Raw genomic sequence first — 18,831 nt, forward strand, 5'->3', positions numbered from 1 at the left:
GGGGAGCAGCGGCTCCAAGGGCACTTGGAGAGCCCGGCATCTTCTGTTGACCAAGTTTGACATTCACCTCCAGCCTTCCTTAAGTCCTAGACGCCCCACAGTATGTGGGTCCCAAGAGCTAAGACATCAGAACGAAGACAATACCAGGAAATACCATATTCGTAGAGAGCTTTGTCTCTTCGGAGCCCCAAAGATCTCTACGAAGCCTCGTCACTCCTTGTCTACATTTATATCAGGCAGGAAAAGGACTCCCGGGGTCCCAGTTGTTTAAATAGAAAGCAGACATCTCTGAGGACATCCCTCACAGCATACAGCCTTTTTATAAAGTGCCTATTTTCTAAACAGGCTTTTTGTTTTTAAATTTGAGTCAGTTATACAAATTGTTTTAGACCTACCTCAAGGCCATCAGGAGAGAAATCAGCAGATCAAGGGCTGCTCTTCAGTTCTTGGCACACCTGATGTGTACTTCATCTCCCCCCCCCCACTCCCTCTTCCCCTCTACACATCCTCTCGGTCTCCCTCCTGCTCCGCTCAGGTTATCACGATGGGCACCTCGTGATCCGCTGGTTCTGGGCTGCGGTGGAACGTTTCAACAATGAGCAGAGACTCAGATTACTGCAGTTCGTCACGGGAACGTCAAGCGTGCCCTACGAAGGCTTTGCAGCCCTTCGAGGAAGCAACGGGCTTCGGCGTTTTTGCATAGAGAAATGGGGGAAAATTACATCTCTCCCCAGGTATGGAGCTCCCGCCCGCCTTTGGGAAACCTGCCGAAGACGGCCAAGTACGCTTTGTTATTTGAGCTTGGGCACTTATCCGTTGGGGTGGAATTCTTTCCTGCCACCCAAAGGATTGTTCTGTGAGTCATCAGTGAAAGGTGTGGGTGAGAAGTCTCGGGGAGGTGCATTTAGACCATATTCTTAGTGATTTTTTGATGACTGATGGTACTTGGGCTAGTGGTATCACAGTCCATGTGTCCGTCCTACGTAGCCCAATTTAATTTAAAGAGGAATGCCTCATCTGGGGGAGGGTCCAAAGTGGCCCTGCCAGCACTGTGTCTGGACTTCTACTGTTACCCACCCGGGTTCTTGGACTCTTTCATCAACAGAAATTGTCAAGAGGCCAGACAAATTCAGGAAAGGGTTTACTGGGACTCGCCCCCAATGCAGGGTGGTGAGCTGGTCCCTTAAATGGGGTGAGGGTGGGGGCCGATGGCTGGGTGGGGCCAGAGGCTAGGCTTCGGCGCTCTGCGCACCCCCTTGGTGGTGCTGTGTGCAGGGATCATGCACAGTCCCCCGTTTCTGCTCCCAACATCTCAGAAATGGCAGTTGGTTTGTGGCCTTTTTGTATCTTATTGTCCATAATTGCCCCTAACTGCCCATGCCTGCAGTTATTTTTAGTCCCTAAGAGTTTCTTTGTATTCTGTTGCTCAAGGGGATGTTTGTCCAGGTGCAAGCACTGCAGTAAAGGATCCCAGGTCCCAGCCTGTCTCACTGTGTTGTAGCACTGGATACACATGATATTCCCTGGAATAGTAAGCATGTACATGTTGCATTTTTCCTACTATGTTTCAAATTGTGTACAGACAAGACCACGTGTATATCTCCAGTCTCTATAGTGGCTTCTATACAGTAAGCTGTTGATGAAATTATTGTAAGATAATGCAAAAAAAGGAGGCACTAGAGCTCCAGGCAATTTAACGGAATGAATTCCCTGCACCATGAGTTTTCATCCCAACACTTCCTCGGTCCTTTCTGTGCCACTTTGGGTAGCATATTCCTCATCAGTGAAATAAGGAGCACTAAAGAGATACTTCGGTCTAGGTACTATAGTAATAAAACCTGCTCAGCAAACATAAGATTGATCCACATTATTTTCTTCTACTGTGATATTTTCTAATTATAACAGAAGATTCGTATTTAATTCAGTTGTATTTCTGTGTGGCCTCCCAGGCACTTTGCTCAATCCCTATTGTGGAAGGATTGACTGAACTATAATTTTCATCTAGCTTTCCTAGACTTTCTAGCATCCCGGAGATAATTTACCTGATGACAGTGAGTATTAGCAGGCCCAGGAAGCAGAGTGCATGCCCAGCTGGTTAATAACAGCCTAAAGTGTTGGGGCACTTTTCAGTCCTGGCTTCACCCACTTCGATCAGCAGACCCTCAGTGCTCATTTGCATGGTTCTGCTGAGCACTGAACCTGCTGAAGGAAGTCTGGCAAGAAAATAAGGCTAAAAAGGCAAGATTTCCATTTGTCAAGTTTAATGATAGATTTGGAGGATGAGGTTTTTTGGAAACATTTGGCTCTTACTTTAGAGGAGTGAATTTGAGTCACATTTGATGATTCTCTCGTAGTGAGCACCTCTGTGCACCTGAAGGAGGGCCTGAGCTACAACAATGCACCTGCCCAGAAGGGCTTATAGTCTAGGGAGGAACTGAGTGGAAGGGTAAGTCGTTACAACCCCAGGTGGAATCAGAGGGGCACTAAGAAGGGAAGGTAAAAGCAGGATGCTGTGAGTGTGTAGAACAGAGACCTAATCCTGATTGAGTTGACAGGAGACGATGACACAGAGAAGCTGGCATTTAGGTGAGCCCTGAGGGGCAAGGAAGGGTGGAGGGGATTCTGGGCTGAAGCCACAGCAGGAGCAAAGCCTGGGGGTGGGATGGGTCAGCTGTGTTCAGGAAAGATCACCAAGCTGGCCTGGAGGACAAGACCTCCAGTGTGACACTCGCAGGGGACGCAGTTGATAGAGTTTGGTGGGCCATGGAGAGAAGACCCCGCTGAGGAGTCTGTTTTACTCTTTAGGAAAGGGAAGTCATTGCTTTTGTCATTTGGGGTCAGAGATTGAGTCTAATTACATATATGCTCTGGGAAGCTTTGAAATGTGCATTGATCCTATCAACCCACACAGAGAACTTATAGGGTGGACGTCAGGCTTATGAACAGGCTCAGCACATCTGGGCCAAGGCACTCCTAGAAAGGCTGCTGCCCCGTGAATCCCAGAGAGGGTTCTTGGGGGAAGCGGGGACTTTGCTGTAGGCCAGAAGGGCCCCAGGAATCAAGTGCTGAGATGCCTCTAAGGGGACAGCAAAGATGACCCTCTGAGTAGCCTCCCTTGTGCATTTTCTGAAGATCCAAGAACATAGAAAGTGTCACCTATGTGTGGAGAGAAAGAAATAACCTCTGGACTCCAATAATGGTAGTTCGGAAAGACCTGGCCTGGCCACATGGCAGGTGACAGAAGCCTGAGGCAAGCAGGAGCACCGAGCACCCTCGGGGTGACCCAGGGCTCCCCAGAGACCGTGAGCCCCGTGTGCAACCCACGCTCTGACGAGCTGCATTCTCCTCAGACCTTCCCTCTAGAAAGGCAGCTGGCCTCCCAGACGAGGGAGCGTCACAGCAAAACCATACATCAGGCCAAGGACTGTCTTGGTGCACATTTTAATCGGTAACTTGGAAAACCTCGAGGAGACAGAGAGATCGACTGTGTAGATGACACAGGTTAGAAGTATCACACGTAGTACTGAGATGGGCACCATCCAAATCCAAAATGATCTGAAAATGCTGGAACCCTAGAATAACACCGACAGAGTGGAATCCGACACGACACAACTGAACAGATCCAGTGGAGTTCCAAAATATCAACTTCACAAATATGAGATGAGGCTGATTCATTTGCTTGCAGTCACGTGGAAGAGGCCAAGGGTCTGAGGTCCCCATGAGGGTGACACAGTTCCTAAAATCATGACTGCAGTGGTGGTCGCATTATTATTAAGAGACCCTGATGCTTAAATGATGATTCACGGTTTACGAAGAGCATTTATGGGCTGTCCTCACACCAGCCCTCTGAGGTGCACGGAATATGTATTATTATCCCATTTTATAAGTGAGAAAACTGAGGCTTAGAAAGATTCGTTGACTTTCCCAAGGTTATAAAGCTAGTCAGTGGCTGGACTGTGACCAGAATAGAGGTCTTCCGAACCCTGGTTCCAGACTCTGTCCACAACCCCACCCCACCTGGGAGCACTGGGTCCAGTGCCCAGGTAATGAAGTAAGCAGGTCCTCCGTGCTGTCAGGACCACACGTGGAGAGCAGCGAGGACTTTGGAATGAGGAAACAAATCGTGATTTGATTGTGTTCATTCATTCTAGATTACGAACTAGGATTTATTTAAGAGTTAACTAGGCCTATAGATTAATGCAGTAAGAGCAACTCTTGAAGAAACTCTGGGTGTTCAGACTAGGTCTTGAAGAGGGGCCATTTGCTAATATTTTCAGTTCCCAGAAATTATCTTTTACAGAATTAATCTGATCCCAACTATTTTCTAAATAGGATTTTTTTTTCCTGTATTATTTCCACTTGGGAGTGACAGTTAAAATGATTAGATAAAGAAAACCAAGAAGATGCTGTCTGCCCGTATCCTGCCTCTGGCTAATTCAGCCTGTTCCAAAAGCACACTGGGCATTTTTCTGCCCCTCTTAACTTGGTTAGCAGGGTCTCGTCCTGGTCCATGCATTGGCACATAGCAGGGAAAGCCATTCTTTGTCTAGGCCAGACACTGGCCCACATAGATGGGCCCGCAGGATGAAGTACATGACAAAATAAGCAGAACCCAGGTCAGGTGGCACTGGGATGCTGCAGGCATCCAGAGAGGATTATCCCCCAAGCTCAGCTGTTCTTGGAAATGCAGCATCTCTGCTTCAGGTTAAGCAGGCCCCACTATGAATGGTAAAGGAGTCGGACTGTCAGTGCTCCATCACACCTGCCTTGATGGAGCATTGGATCTCGAGAGTTCCAGGGCATCCATTGGCACCTCTAGGTCAATGCACAGGGTTTACAGAGGCCCAGAAACCAGAGCTGGGCAAGGAGACTTGGGAACATAGTCCTCTAATACTAATTATGGTCCTTTGCTGGCCACATCCAACTTCATCTCTCAGTTGTAAAATGTCGCTGGTTTGCTAGTGCAGTGCTAGTATAGCGTGGTTTGCTTCCAAATGCAAACCCACCCCTCCAGTTTCTAGATATTCCAGTCCCTCAACTGGTCTATTCCTGTCTGGAAGGCTGTGGTTCTCTTTATTTATTTATTTATTTGTTTGTTTGTTTGTTTGTTTGTTTTTGGCTGCACTGGGTCTTTGTTGCTGTGTGCGGGCTTTCTCTAGTTGCAGCTAGCAGGGGCTACTCTTCATTGCGATGCACAGGCTTCTCATTGCGGTGGCTTCTCTTGTTGCGGAGCACCGGCTCTAGGCACGCGGGCTTCAGTAGTTGTGGCTCTAGGGCTCTAGAGTACAGGCTCAGTAGTTGTGGCTCACGGGCTTAGTTGCTCCACGGCATGTGGGAACTTCCCGGACCAGGACTCGAACCCGTGGGCCCTGCATTAGCAGGCAGATTCTTAACCACTGTGCCACCAGGGAAACGCAAGGCTGTGCTTCTTAGTTTGCAAGTGTGTTATGGTGGTCCTAAAACATGGTTCTACCCTCTTTAGATTCACTTTTGATTCACAGATTCAGACTGATCACAGAACTAGCCAAGCCAGTTGTACCATTGAAACAAACAAACTAGCCAAGCCAGTTGTACCATTGAAACAAACACCTTGACCAGACTTTTCTCCCCCATTCAGGGCACACACATGCTTCAATCGATTGGATCTTCCACCTTATCCCTCGTACTCCATGTTGTATGAAAAGCTGTTAACGGCGGTAGAAGAAACCAGCACCTTTGGACTTGAATGAGGAACTCAAAACTTTTCCTGGCCAGTGACATCATCCTTTCCCTTTCCCTGAATCAACTCTCCTTTGATTCTGGTATTCCATGATTTTTGTTTTCAAACTAAATCAGGATTGATGAGCTGTGCATGAAGCATTGCCTTCTTCTAAGATCTTACCTTCAGGCTTATCTCCTCTACTTTCAATGAACTGCTAGCCTGTATGCAATATTTAAAAACAAACAGCTGTCTCAAGGTCTGTGTATATCTCCACATACCTCCACTACTGACAATGAAATATGAATGCAAGTTATGCTACACTTGACCAAATGGTAATAAATGTTTACTTCCATTTCTATGATTTAAGGGGAAATTGGAGCATTAAGCATTCCAAGCTTTTCTACACCCATCTCTTCTGAGCAGAGCCACCATTTTTAATAATTTCTAGCAACAAACTCCAGAATAGGAGCTGATCAACTCTTTCTTTTCCTCCCACTCTACTTTTTGCCTGGGCATCCAATCCATCCAAAAACAGCAGTGGCAACACCACAATTTTGATACATTCAACTCATGATTCGTATGTGGCATCGGTCCCATCACCTGGAACTAGCCTAGACATATGGTGCAAATATTACACTTTCCAACCAATAATAACAGCAAGAAAAACACCTCCTGCTTATGCAACACAGGGCATCCCAATGGTTGTGGGGATTGTGGCTCCACTTGAGTTCAGACAAGTCCCGGGAGGGGAAGGGGGTGCACCCCCCGTGAACACCCACCACCCAAGAAGCACAAACTTGTGCACAAGTCCAAGAAGGAGATCTTATTATGTAGCATAAACAACGAGGCTTCTACCCCCATTGTGTTGTATAGAACGTGTTGAAGCAAACAAGAGAAAGAGGAGAAGGGCATTAGGGCATATTAGAAGGACATATTCAGTTGGTTTGAATGCTTGAGTTCTGTACTGTTTCTTTTGCTTTGTTCCATCTAGCCCCAGGTCTCCTTCCCAGAGGAAGAAAAACGTCCTGATAATCTCATGACTTTTGTTCAAGCCAAGTAATTACCTGTTTGGCAAACAAACTTTTATTTCAACTTTGATAGTGTTTTCATTTTTTCATGTTTTTCTTTTTCCTTCATCATGGTGTTCAAATTCCTTTGCATCTGATTGTCCACAGGGACCACACTAAATCGGAAGCTGCAGAGAGCGATGGTGCTTGTTAAGGATCAAGGGCAATATAATACATCTCCTTCCTCCGTAGCAGTCATCCCTGGAGCAAAGACCTAGCCCCCCAAAGGGCAATATAATACATCTCCTTCCTCCATAATGATCCTCCTGGAGCAAAGACCTAACTCCCCAAAGACACACTGATTTGTGTCAAAATAGGGATCCAGTTTCTTTTAGCATTCAGTAAAGAGACGTCTCAGAAAACGTAGTGTTTTCAGAACAACAGTTGCAGGCTCCAGGGACAGCCTAACCTCTCAATTACATCTGCCATAAACCCAAACATGATGGTCATTTGCTATTTGTCTAGCCTTGTTATCATGTCGTCTGAAATATGTCACTAATGAAAGTGTTTTTCTTCACTGGGAAAAGAACTGTTGAAATGTCACATTGTTGTCCTTCAGTATATTAAGCAAGGGAGAAATGTGAGAAATGTGGGAAAGTTAATTTCATCCAGAGCCATGTCTAGTGCTCATATTGGTCTGTGTCCAGACAATGTGTTAATTGTGCTCCCTGCACTGTAAAAGGAAACATTCCTTTAGTAGGAATTAGAATGCTCAGCATCCCTTGCTGCTGTGTACATGTTGTCAATCAGGGAATATATATGTTACAGAAATCTGGCCTTCTGTTGTCTAAAAAGAATATTTACCAAGATAGGATGATGGAATGTGTAAGTTACATAATACAGAATGAGGGATCTGTAAAATTCAGGACACATTTCAGCATGTGGAAAGTTATGGATTCCAGTGGAGCTGCTATTTATGAAATCAGGACATAAGGATGATGCAGATTGTTTCACCATCCTATATAGAATAGCATCTCTGGTACAGGGGACATCTTTCATTTTTAGAATTTGGTGTTAGATGTATGTAAATACTCAATCCAAGCATTCAGTTCTTCTTTTCAGTACTTATATTAGAACATTGGCAAGGGAGAAAGCTGTTCCAAAGATGGAACCTGCTCCCGGGGAGCTTCACAATTTACACAAATATCCAACTAATCTGTTAATTAGATTAATTGATGACTATTCTTCCCACATACAGAAGGAACAAGGTAGCCTAGAAGTTATATATAGATAGAAAACTTGAGCATGAGTGGTTTTCAACTAACTTTTCCTTATTCCCACCCCATGCCATGGCTCAGATATATCCCACAAAGCATCACAGGAGCACTATTTCATAAAAGTATACAATTCCAGAAAGATATACTGGTGTCAGAGTCCCTTAAAGAATGCGAAGTGTGCTTAATAGGGTCCCAATTTCCATTACAGCGTTGCACAGAATCCCTAAGGAAGGAAAACAAAGAGAAGAGGAGGACAGACAGTTTCTATGGAAAAATCTTTATTTCTCTTTGTCCCAGATGATGTTTCTTTAGTTAATATTCCCTCATATATGAAGCTGATTTTTAAATTATGTATAACATTATATATATATGTATATATATATTTACACATATAACAAAACAGCTATAGGACTCGATTGTGCTATTAATTTCACCAGGTGGAGGTGCAAACACCCCAAATCATATAATTCATAATGGACATGATAGATCTCACCCATTTGTTACCTTGTGTAAATTTCTTTTTAACTTAAAGTATTAGTTTTCTCCATGGAGGCATAGTATAAAATTAATCATTTATAAACCACTATTTCCCTAAAACAAGATCTTTTAGAGCTATTTTTTTAAATTTATTTTATTTTTGGCTGCATTGGGTCTTTGTTGCTGTGCGTGGGCTTTCTCTAGTTGTGGCGAGCGGGGGCTACTCTTCGTTGAGGTGCGCAGGCTTCTCATTGTGGTGGCTTCTCTTGTTGTGGAGCACAGGCTCTAGGCGCACAGGCTTCAGTAGTTGTGGTGCACAGGCTCAATAGTTGTGGCACACGGGCCCAGCTGCTCCATGGCATGTGGGATCTTCCTGGACCAGGGCTCGAACCCGTGTCCCCTGCATTGGCAGGCAGACTCAACCACTGCGCCATAAGGGAAGCCCTAGAGCTATTTTTAGTAAGAGTGTATTACCTTTGATTGGGAGACAAATAAGAACAATAAATAAGAGAATACTTATGCTTCCATTAGAAAAATGCTTCAAAAATACTATGAAGTATTTATGATAATTTCATGGATATCCCATTTTATTCTATCATATGAAGGTGATAATCCTAAAAACAGAAATGGATTCTGCAGAATCAGGAGAAGTACTATAAAACTACTCATTTCTTTGTCATCCCTATGTCTATAAATTTACCGTGGTTGTGAAAATTTTTTACTGCTATCACGATTGTCATTCAGTGAGAAAATTAAGAAAAAGTGTTATATGATTTGTTGGCAGGCTTTAAATATGCAGAATCTCAATCTTTTTCTCTTCTAATACATGACCATGTGTACTTTAACAGTAAGTGCATTTGTGTGGCCAGCCCATGAGCTGGACCTTCCAGAACAGTTCTAATGTTACATCTGTGGCACCATCAGTCTGTGTGTCAAACCATGTGTCCCAAATTTGGGTTCAGAAAATTTCTCAGTTCCCACAAATGTTTTCCCAGTCAAGATGAAACACTTTCACATGAAAGTAGTTAGAAATTTACATAACAAATGTGGTGCTTTATTATTATTATTATGTACTTCAGTGTTCATTCTTAAAACTACTGCAATACTATATCATCAAAATCTGGGATGGATGTTCCAGCCATCGTAAAGTCCAAAAGAGAAAGTGTTATTTTCCTGTTAGTGACATGTAGTCCCTTTGTTCTGGTAGAAAAAAAGGTGCCTAGAGGTAATATTTAGAGTAAATATTGTTCCATTAACCTACTTCCTGAAGCTTCCAATTTACCTAAGGAAATGTCTATAACGATTTTGTTCAAAGTCTTTGTTTTAGTCAATAGCAGAAGTCCTTGTTCTTGGGTTGATTTTGCTTATATTGACAAGAGAAATGTCACGTAATACTCAGGCCGAGCTATCTCTTCCATCCTGCCACCTTCAAGGAATGTCAATAAACACTTTGGTATGGCATTGTGTGTGCTCCTTATTGCAAAGAGAAGGCTAGGGTCATGCATAACAGTTTGCATCATGCTCATGCCGGGTGTACGCAATGAAACAACACAGAAGACTACCAGCTGCTATGGTAAGTACTCCCCGGGAAGATTATTTATCAAAAAAGTGTAAGTAATGTGCTTACAAATCCACAAATAAAGGGACAACTTTTGTAACAAGTCCCTGGTGTATGCCTATTAGAACGGCACACAAACTATGGGATTTTGTGAGTGTGCTTTATATCAAATCAGGCATACACTGGCTTGTTGAATTCCTCCCTGTTTGAGATGCTTCTACAAAGGCTTTGGGCCACAGCCTGACACCCGGTGTGACCCTAAGACAAGGCTTAGCTCTAGGCAAAAGTGTTGAGTCCAATGGCAAATACCACAATGATATTCTCTCCTTATTACCTCCTTCCAAGTCTCAAAAAGAAAACCATGTAAGGCTTCCCTGGTGGCGCAGTGGTTGGGAGTCTGCCTGCTGATGCAGGGGACGCGGGTTCGTGCCCCGGTCCGGGAGGATCCTGCATGCTGCGGAGCGGCTGGGCCTGTGGGCCGTGGCCGCTGGGCCTGCGCGTCTGGAGCCTGTGCTCCGCAACGGGAGAGGCCACAACAGTGAGAGGCCCGCGTACCGCAAAAAAAAAAAAAAAAAAAGAAAACCATGTGGCTCTCACTGGGTGGTCAGAAGCTGATTTATTCTTTGAGAAAAAATATTTTATTATTAGAAAAGAAGTATGGGTAGAATTGAGAGAAGGAAAAACCTGAGAAGTCTCACTGTTGCATTTTTATACCCATGTTGGGTTTACGTGAGACTCATTCAAACTGAAAATAATTTTTCTCTTAAGATATAAGAAAAAAAATTATCTTAGACCATAATTGACAAAGAGGAGTAGATAATATTATCTTGTGTTTTAATCTGATCATTATTCTGAAATCAAAATTAAATTTCAGATCTCCTGATTTCTATGGCCATACTTTTCCAATACACTGTGCTGACCACTCATTAATTATATACTGTAAAAAAAAAATTGACATTATATCTTATATTCAAGATGTGGTTTAAATATGTTTATAGAGGATTGTTCTCTAGCAGAATAAATGAAGGGAGTTCTGGAAAGTCAGGCAAACCTTTATCAGTGCCACAGGAATTATCACGTTTATAGCTGGGAACAGACCCTTAGATACTTTTGTCTGACTAGTTTATCTTGGAAACAAGGAATCTGAGACCAGGAGAGGTGATTTGCTCAAGCCACTAAGCTTAATCTTGGGGACAGAAGGTATGCCCTGTCACAGACTATCCCTTGGGGTCCTGGGCCTCTGGACCTGGCATAACTATTAGGAAATTTGCCAGGAGGGTAGAAGAAAGGGAACCAAGATCCACCTGGGTCCATAGGGGATGCCAGGAATCCACAGCTAATGTGTATTCACCCTCTGTATGAGTTTGCTGTATAACAAAGTATAGTATAACAAAGGACTACAAAGGGAGTGGCTTAAACACAGCTAGAAGTCCAAGATCAAGGTGGTGGGGTTGGTTCCTTCTGAGGCTGAAAGAGAGAATTTGTTCCCTCCCTCTCTTCCAGATTCCAGTGGTTTGCTGGCAGTCTTTGGCGTCCCTTGGCTTGGAGATCTCTGCCTTCATCCTCGGGTAATGTTCTTGCCTTCTGTGTGTTTGTGTGTGTCTGTGTGTCTGTGTTCAAATTTCCCCTTTATATAAGGACACCAGTCATATTGCCTTAGAACCCACCCTGTGATCTCATTTTGTAACTTGATTACCTTTATAAAGACCCTAACTCCAAACAAGGTCACATTCTGAGGTACTGGAAGTTAGGACTCCAACCAGCTTCTTTGGAGGATACAATTCAATCCATACCATCCTCCTTCCTGCCACACTAATCAGTGTCATCAGCCCCAATAGTAATAGTAATAATAATAAAAGCTATCATACTTAGAACCACACGATTCACCACAAATTTACTGAAGGCTTTTTAATTGCAATAATAATAATCATGGAAGGAATAAAATTGCTACCTATAAGTTACTGCTATTTAAAATAGTTTAATCAACTATATTTCAATTTAAAAATTTTTTTAATAAAAATAATGACCAAGTTCTATTAGTCCCTTCCCAGCTAAATTCTTATTGTTTTTGCTTTTCTCAAAAGTAAACATTAAAACATTTTTATGATCATTTTGTAGTATTTAAATAAAATAGAAATGCCTTATCTACAATAAAAAATAAAATAGATTAATATAGTAAATCAATAATTAATATTACAGGAAATTCCCTGGTGGTCCAGTGGTTAGGACTTTGTACTTTCACTGCTGATGACCTGGGTTCAATCCCTGGTCGGGGAACTAAGATCCTTCAAGCCTCACAGCATGGACAATAAATAAATAAATTTTAAAAATAAAAGATCCACTTTTTTAAAAAAACTAAAATTATAGTATCTGTTTAATCAATGGATTAATGAAGATGACTGGGATCACAGTAAATTTTTCACTACTTAAATAAAAGAACTGGTGCTTTTCATGTATTGGGTTGGCCAAAAGGTTCATTCAGTTTTTTCCATAAGATGGCTCTAGGAGAACTTAGTTGTCTTTAACTTCATTTGAAAGAATTTTGTTAGATTTTATGTGACAGCCATCATATCAGCATGCATTTTAAAAAAGACTTATCAAAATTGGTGAATTTTTGTGTAGCCATTTTAATATTGAAGATGGAAGCAACGTTTTTGGCATATTATGCTTTATTATTTCAAGAAAGGAAAAAACACAACTAAAACACACAAAAAGATTTATGCAACATATGGAGAAGGTGCTATGACTGATCGAACATGTCAAAAGTGGTTTGCGAAGTTTCATGCTGGAGATTTCTTGCTGGAGATGATGCTCCACGGTCGGGTAGACCAGTTGATAGCGATCAAACTGAGACATTAATTGAGAACAATCAATGTTATACCACGCGAGAGATAGCCAACGTACTCAAAATATCCAAATCAAGCGTTGGAAATCATTTGTACCAGCTTGGTTATGTTCATCGTTTTAATGTTTGGGTTCCACATAAGTTAAGTGAGAAAAACCTTCTTGACCGTATTTCCACATGCGATTCTCTACTTAAACGTATTGAAAACGTTCCATTTTTAAAACAAATTGTGATGGGCGATGAAAAGTGGATACTGTACAACAATGTGGAATGGAAGAGATCGTGGTGCCAGTGAAATGAACCACCACCAACCACACCAAAGGCCGGTCTTCATCCAAAGAAAGTGATTTTGTGTTTATGGTGGGATTGGAAGGGAGTCCTCTATTATGAGCTCCTTCCGGAAAACCAAACTATTAATTCCAACAAATACTGCTCCCAGTTAGACCAACTGAAAGCAGCACTTGACGAAAAGCGTCCAGAATTAGCCAACACAAAATGCATAATCTTCCATCAGGATAACGCAAGACTGCATGTTTCTTTGATGACCAGGCAAAAACTGTTACAGCTTGGCTGGGGAGTTCTGATTCATCCACCGTATTGACCAGACATCGGACCTTCGGATTTCCATTTATTTCGGTCTTCACGAAATTCTCTTAATGGAAAAAATTTTAGTTCTCTGGAAGACTGTAAAAGGCACCTGGAACAGTTCTTTGCTCAAAAAGATTAAAAGTTTTGGGAAGACGGAACTATGAAGTTGCCTGAAAAACTGGCAGAAGGTAGTGGAACAAAAGGGTGAATACGTTGTTCAATAAAGTTCTTGGTGAAAATGAAAAATGTGTCTTTTATTTTTACTTAAAAACTGAAGGCAATTTTTGGCCAACCCAGTATTGCCTTAGCTACATTTATATCCCCATCCAAAGCTGAAAAAAAAAAAAAAAACTGAAACAGAGAAGTTAATTTGCCCAAAGTAAATGTTTGGCCAAGATTTGAACAAGGAGCTTGGCTCCAGAGTCCAAGCACTCAACCACCACTACCCACCACCTTCATTCCTTTAAGCATTTTTTGAATGTTTATTACATGCTGGATCCTGTGCTTAGGAGTCTTTGCCCTCAGGGAGTCCATCCTCCAGCAAATAACACTGCATTCTTCCCCTTCATTTGAGATTTGGCCCCTGTTTTTAATATGCATAGTCCCTCTCCCATTCCGCAACCCAGCCTGAGTAAGATGTGATGTCCTTGTAAAATAATAATAATAAATAAGCAAAATGCTATGGGGAAAGGGAACAGAAGCCATTGGCTCTGCTGGAGAGGAAAGTCAGACAGAAATGTGTTTATAATGGCGGCAGGATTTGAGCATGTATAAAATTGGGGGAAATAATTTAGGTTTATCACCGAGAGGGAAACATGTTGTTCTTCCTGAAACAGTAAACAAACAGAGAAGGGCCTAGAAGTGAGTAAATCAGCCTTAAAACCTTCGCATCTTGAAGAGCTGGGAGAACATAGAGATTTTTTTAATGTCTGGAAACTCTGAGCGAGTTAGTGTTAAAACTTGTTTCATTAGCCATCTCCTCTATGCCCAAGAACTTGTATTTCTTTTCCATTTTATTTTCATTTTATTCCAAGGAGTGTACGTTATAGAGTTTTCTTTTTGCCTTTATAGTTACATAATTCCTATTACTTTTTTTTAATTGAAGTATAGTTGATTTACAATGTTGTGTTACCTATTATTTTTTAAATGTAATAAAAATTGGGTCACGACTTTTATCCAAACTTTTATATTTGCCCATAAAAAGAGATTCTCTTCTTTCAAGCTTATTCCTTTGGTGGAAAAAATTAAATACCAATGGGGACTATCTCTTTTCTAAGATTATAGTAGATCATAAAATGGAATTCATCACCCCTCCCTATAGCCACACCCCTTTCCACACTCCTAACTCTGCTGTCACCTCCTACTGGGATCCAAGCATTCTGACCTACCTGCTTTGGCCAACATACTGCAAGCAGAGGCTTCTAAAGTATTTGCACAATTGAGCTTGACTTCTCTCTCTTGCTGCTCTCCTGTCGGGAGGAGTGCATGCCCGGTGTAAGAGGAGGATGAGAAACGGGGAGCCCAGCTGAGACCAGGCTAGATCAACCAACAGCCAGTTGACCCCCAGGTATTTGGACAAACAGCCAAGATCATGAAAGCCACCCAGCCAAACTCCAGCTGAGACATGTTTACATGCCAGTGATATTTTATGATTGTTGTACATTGTTATGGTGGCAATAGATAACAGATTCAAAGACCATTAGGCATCCTTTCCTTTCTGGGATAACTTTTGAAACCAAGCATTGAAAGTTTGGTTTAACCTTGTTATGCATGGTGGCCACTGTTTAATTTAAATTAATAATGATGCTGAAGCGAGAAGAGAAATTGGCATATTTATATGAGCTCATCAACAAAAAATTATAAAATACATGAGGAACTGCCAGATAGAATGAACAAGGGGAAATTGAAATACTACTGCAATCTAAAAGAGGCATAAAGTAAGTACTTTGAAATGTTCAGACAGAGAAGAAATAAAATATGTAAATCAGGGATGGCAGATTATAAACTTTGGAAAAACAGGTATGAAAAGAACAATACTGTGTCTTTGCCTTTTTTTTTTTTTTTTGCTGGAACAAGCCACTTGAACTCTTCCTTTAAGTATTTAACATATGAAAAAGTGTAGCAGCTCATGCACTTGAAAGCTATAGCTTCTAAAATAAGTGAATCTATATTTTTCATATATTTGTTTATAAAATTAGTTTTGTCATAATTATATGGTACAAACAAATATTGCTCAGTTGATATTTATTTTGTAGATTAAACTATTAGGTTGAGATAAGAACGCTGAACTTCTACCCTGAGAACACTGAGCCTCAGCTTCCAAAAAGTTGATGTGTAGGTGCTTAATCAATGTCATTCAAATTTGTTTTTGTTATAAGAAATATAGTTTGTTTCCTTGGTATAGAAACATATAAATATGATTTGGTTTGTTAATTATTGTTATTAATTTGTTTTGGTCAATTTTATAAATAATTTATAAATCAAAATTCTTGAATTTGTAATTCAGTAAGCTTCATTTATTTTGAGGCTATGTATTATGTGTATATAAGTTAATGATGGTTGGGTCTCCTTGGTGACTTACTTATTTTACAAATATGTAATGACCGTCTTACCCCCCAACAATATTCAGCTAAAATTCTTTTGTCTTCATTTTTAAGAGTTATTAAGGATTTTATGGATATCCACATCCTACCTATTGTGTAGATACCCATAAAAACCTTTACCCAACAAGCAGAAAATACGCATTCTTTCCAAGCACAAAAGCATTTCCTAAATAAATCAATAAGATTATAGACAATGTCTCAATAAATGCCAAAGAAGCCATAGTCCCACATTCTCTGACCACAATGCAATGTAATTAGAAGCCAATAGTTTTAAAAATTATTTACCACACGATTATAACAAAACACTAGATACTCACGACTCATGAATATCGCTAAAACATCTCTTAGACTTCATATCCAACTGGCCCATGAACATCTCTATTCACTGGGCTGAAAAACAGATCAAACTTGTATCAGTTAAGGTTTTGATCAGGGAAGTAAAGTCACTCTGAATGATACAGAATAAGGACTTTATTATAGGGCTGGACCTTACACAGCTGTGGGGCTGGTGAATAAATCTATGGAAGCTTCTGCAGACAATGGTTGGTCTGAATCAGGAAGAGAAGCCAGATCTGCAGCAGGGGAGAACCAGGACAAAGGAAGCTCACAAGGATGAACTGAAACCCATGAGAACAAACTAGAAGCTGCCTCAAGAATGTTGGTGACCTGTTGAAAGTGATGGCTCCTTTCATGATGGAGCTATACACATACCTGACCCAGGATTCAGAGAAACTGCAAAAAGAGATCCTTCTCTCAAGCTCTTCATCTAATCCACCAGCAATTCTTGCTGGACCTACCTGGAAAGAATTTCTATTGCTTTTCACCAATTCCATTGCCGCCTCCCTTAGTCCAACCCACAGTGATTTCTCATCTGTATTATTGTCACAGTCTCCTAGCTGGCCTTCCTGGATCCAATTCACCACCCTACAGTCTATCCTCCACACTGTAGTGAGAATAGTCCGTATAAAACATGTTAAATTACAACGCTCCCCAGATAAAGCCCTCCAATGGTTTCCCATCAGTGTATAAATCCCTACGTGACATGCCTCTGGCTACTTTGCTTATATCTTAGCTCTCTCTCCCAGCCAAACACCCAAACACCCTAACACCCTAGAGCCTTTGCAGTCATGATTTACTCTGCTCGGAATTCTCTTCCCCTGTGTGTATGCAAGGTTCTCTCCCTCTCTCCATTTAGGTCGCTCTCCATCTTTCACCTTCCCAGAGACCCTTTTTCTGTTCAACAAATCTGAAGCACAGTCTCCAGACCCTCCCAACCTCATTTTCTTGTTTCATGTTTTTTTATACCACTTATCTCTACCTGACTTATATCTCTATTTGTTTATTGTGCCTCCTCCATAAGAATGTAAATTCCAGAGAAGCAGGGCTGTTGTTTTGTTTACCCTTATAACACCAAGGCCTAAAACAGTTTTGGCTAAATATCAATGTAATGAATTAATTTAGTTAATTAATCAAATTTAATCACTGGATATTTCTTGAATAAATGAATGAATTTCATACAGGGTATAAAAAATTAATAAGACTTTCAGTTTCCGTTTCCTCATGTAAGGAGCTTGTAAGTCATCATTTTGTCCTAACAACTCATAAAAAGCAGAAACAGACTGAAAGCTCAACTCTTCTTGGCTCCATAAGAGAGGGGAAGACACAGGGTCAAACGGAGCCCACAAGATTGGAGAGGCAGACGGACAGATACAGGGAGTCTTGGCTTATCGGAGCAGAGAAATTGCCAGAACTCTCAGAAATTGCCACAGGAGCCAGTGCTGGAGGAGGAAATGCTGAACTGTAATCGAGCAATTGCTGGAAACTCAATGTGAACAAATCTGAGAGTTAAAAACTCCAGGAGGACCCCACAATCATAGGGAGGTCTCCACAATCTTGTGAGACTTATTTCCAGTTCAACCAGCTTCCCACAGCAAATATCAGAGAAAAATACCCTCAAGCTTCTGGCAGGGAGAGGGGAAAAGGAGCCATTCTGAAACATGCCAGAGCACTTCGTTCTTCTTAACAAGGCCAGCCTACAGGGGAAACTAGTTAAACAGACCCTAACCCACTGGGGTCTTTCCAGAGCCTAACTGACTTCAGAAACGGGAAATACCAAACTCCAGCTTACTCTAGTCATACTCCCCCACCTAAGGAGGGAGAAAAAAACAAAGCAACACTTGTGAAGTTCACAGTCCAGAGAGGCACAGGCTCACTAAAAGACTGAAACCTGATCATGAGACTGTAGAATGCTTCCCCTTGCCCCACACCTCACCACCACGTGACTAAAGGCCCATTTGCAGCACTTCCTTTTACACCACCTCATGTCTAGTTATCAAGAAAAAAATTACTAGACATACTAGAAGAAAAAAAAACAAAAACACTATTTGAAGAGACAAAGCAAGCATTAGAACCAGACATGGCAAAGGCGTTGGAATTACCAGACTGGGAAGTTAAAACAACTATGATTACTATGCTAAGGGTCTAATGGATAAAGTAGACAACATACAAGAACAGATGGGCAATGTAAGCAGAGAGATGAAAATCCTAAGAACGAAAAAGAAATGCTAGAGATCAAACACAATGTAACAGAAATGAAGAATGCCTTTTATGGGCTGATTAATAGACTAGACGTGCTAAGGAAAGAATCTCTGAAATTGAGGATATCTCAACAGTAACCTCCAAAACTGAAAAACAAAGAGAACAAAGACCAGAAAAAGCTAAACAATATCCAAGGTCTGTGGGACAACTAAAAAAGATGTCATGTGTGTAATGGCA

General features: G+C 41.5%; 1 protein-coding gene across 1 annotated transcript in view; it reads left to right on the forward strand.

The window, feature by feature from the left end:
* Window positions 1–5,729, forward strand: part of HECW1 (HECT, C2 and WW domain containing E3 ubiquitin protein ligase 1) — a 249,871-nt gene extending 244,142 nt beyond the window's left edge. The window contains exons 26-27 of the mRNA XM_060108182.1: window positions 536–734; window positions 5,618–5,729. Of these exons, the coding sequence (XP_059964165.1) occupies window positions 536–734; window positions 5,618–5,729 (311 nt within the window). The remainder of the gene's footprint in view (window positions 1–535; window positions 735–5,617) is intronic.
* The last annotated feature ends 13,102 nt before the right edge of the window (window positions 5,730–18,831 follow it).

The sequence above is a fragment of the Mesoplodon densirostris genome, chromosome 9 (assembly GCF_025265405.1).
Source record: "Mesoplodon densirostris isolate mMesDen1 chromosome 9, mMesDen1 primary haplotype, whole genome shotgun sequence".
In the NCBI taxonomy this organism is placed as follows: domain Eukaryota; kingdom Metazoa; phylum Chordata; class Mammalia; order Artiodactyla; family Ziphiidae; genus Mesoplodon; species Mesoplodon densirostris.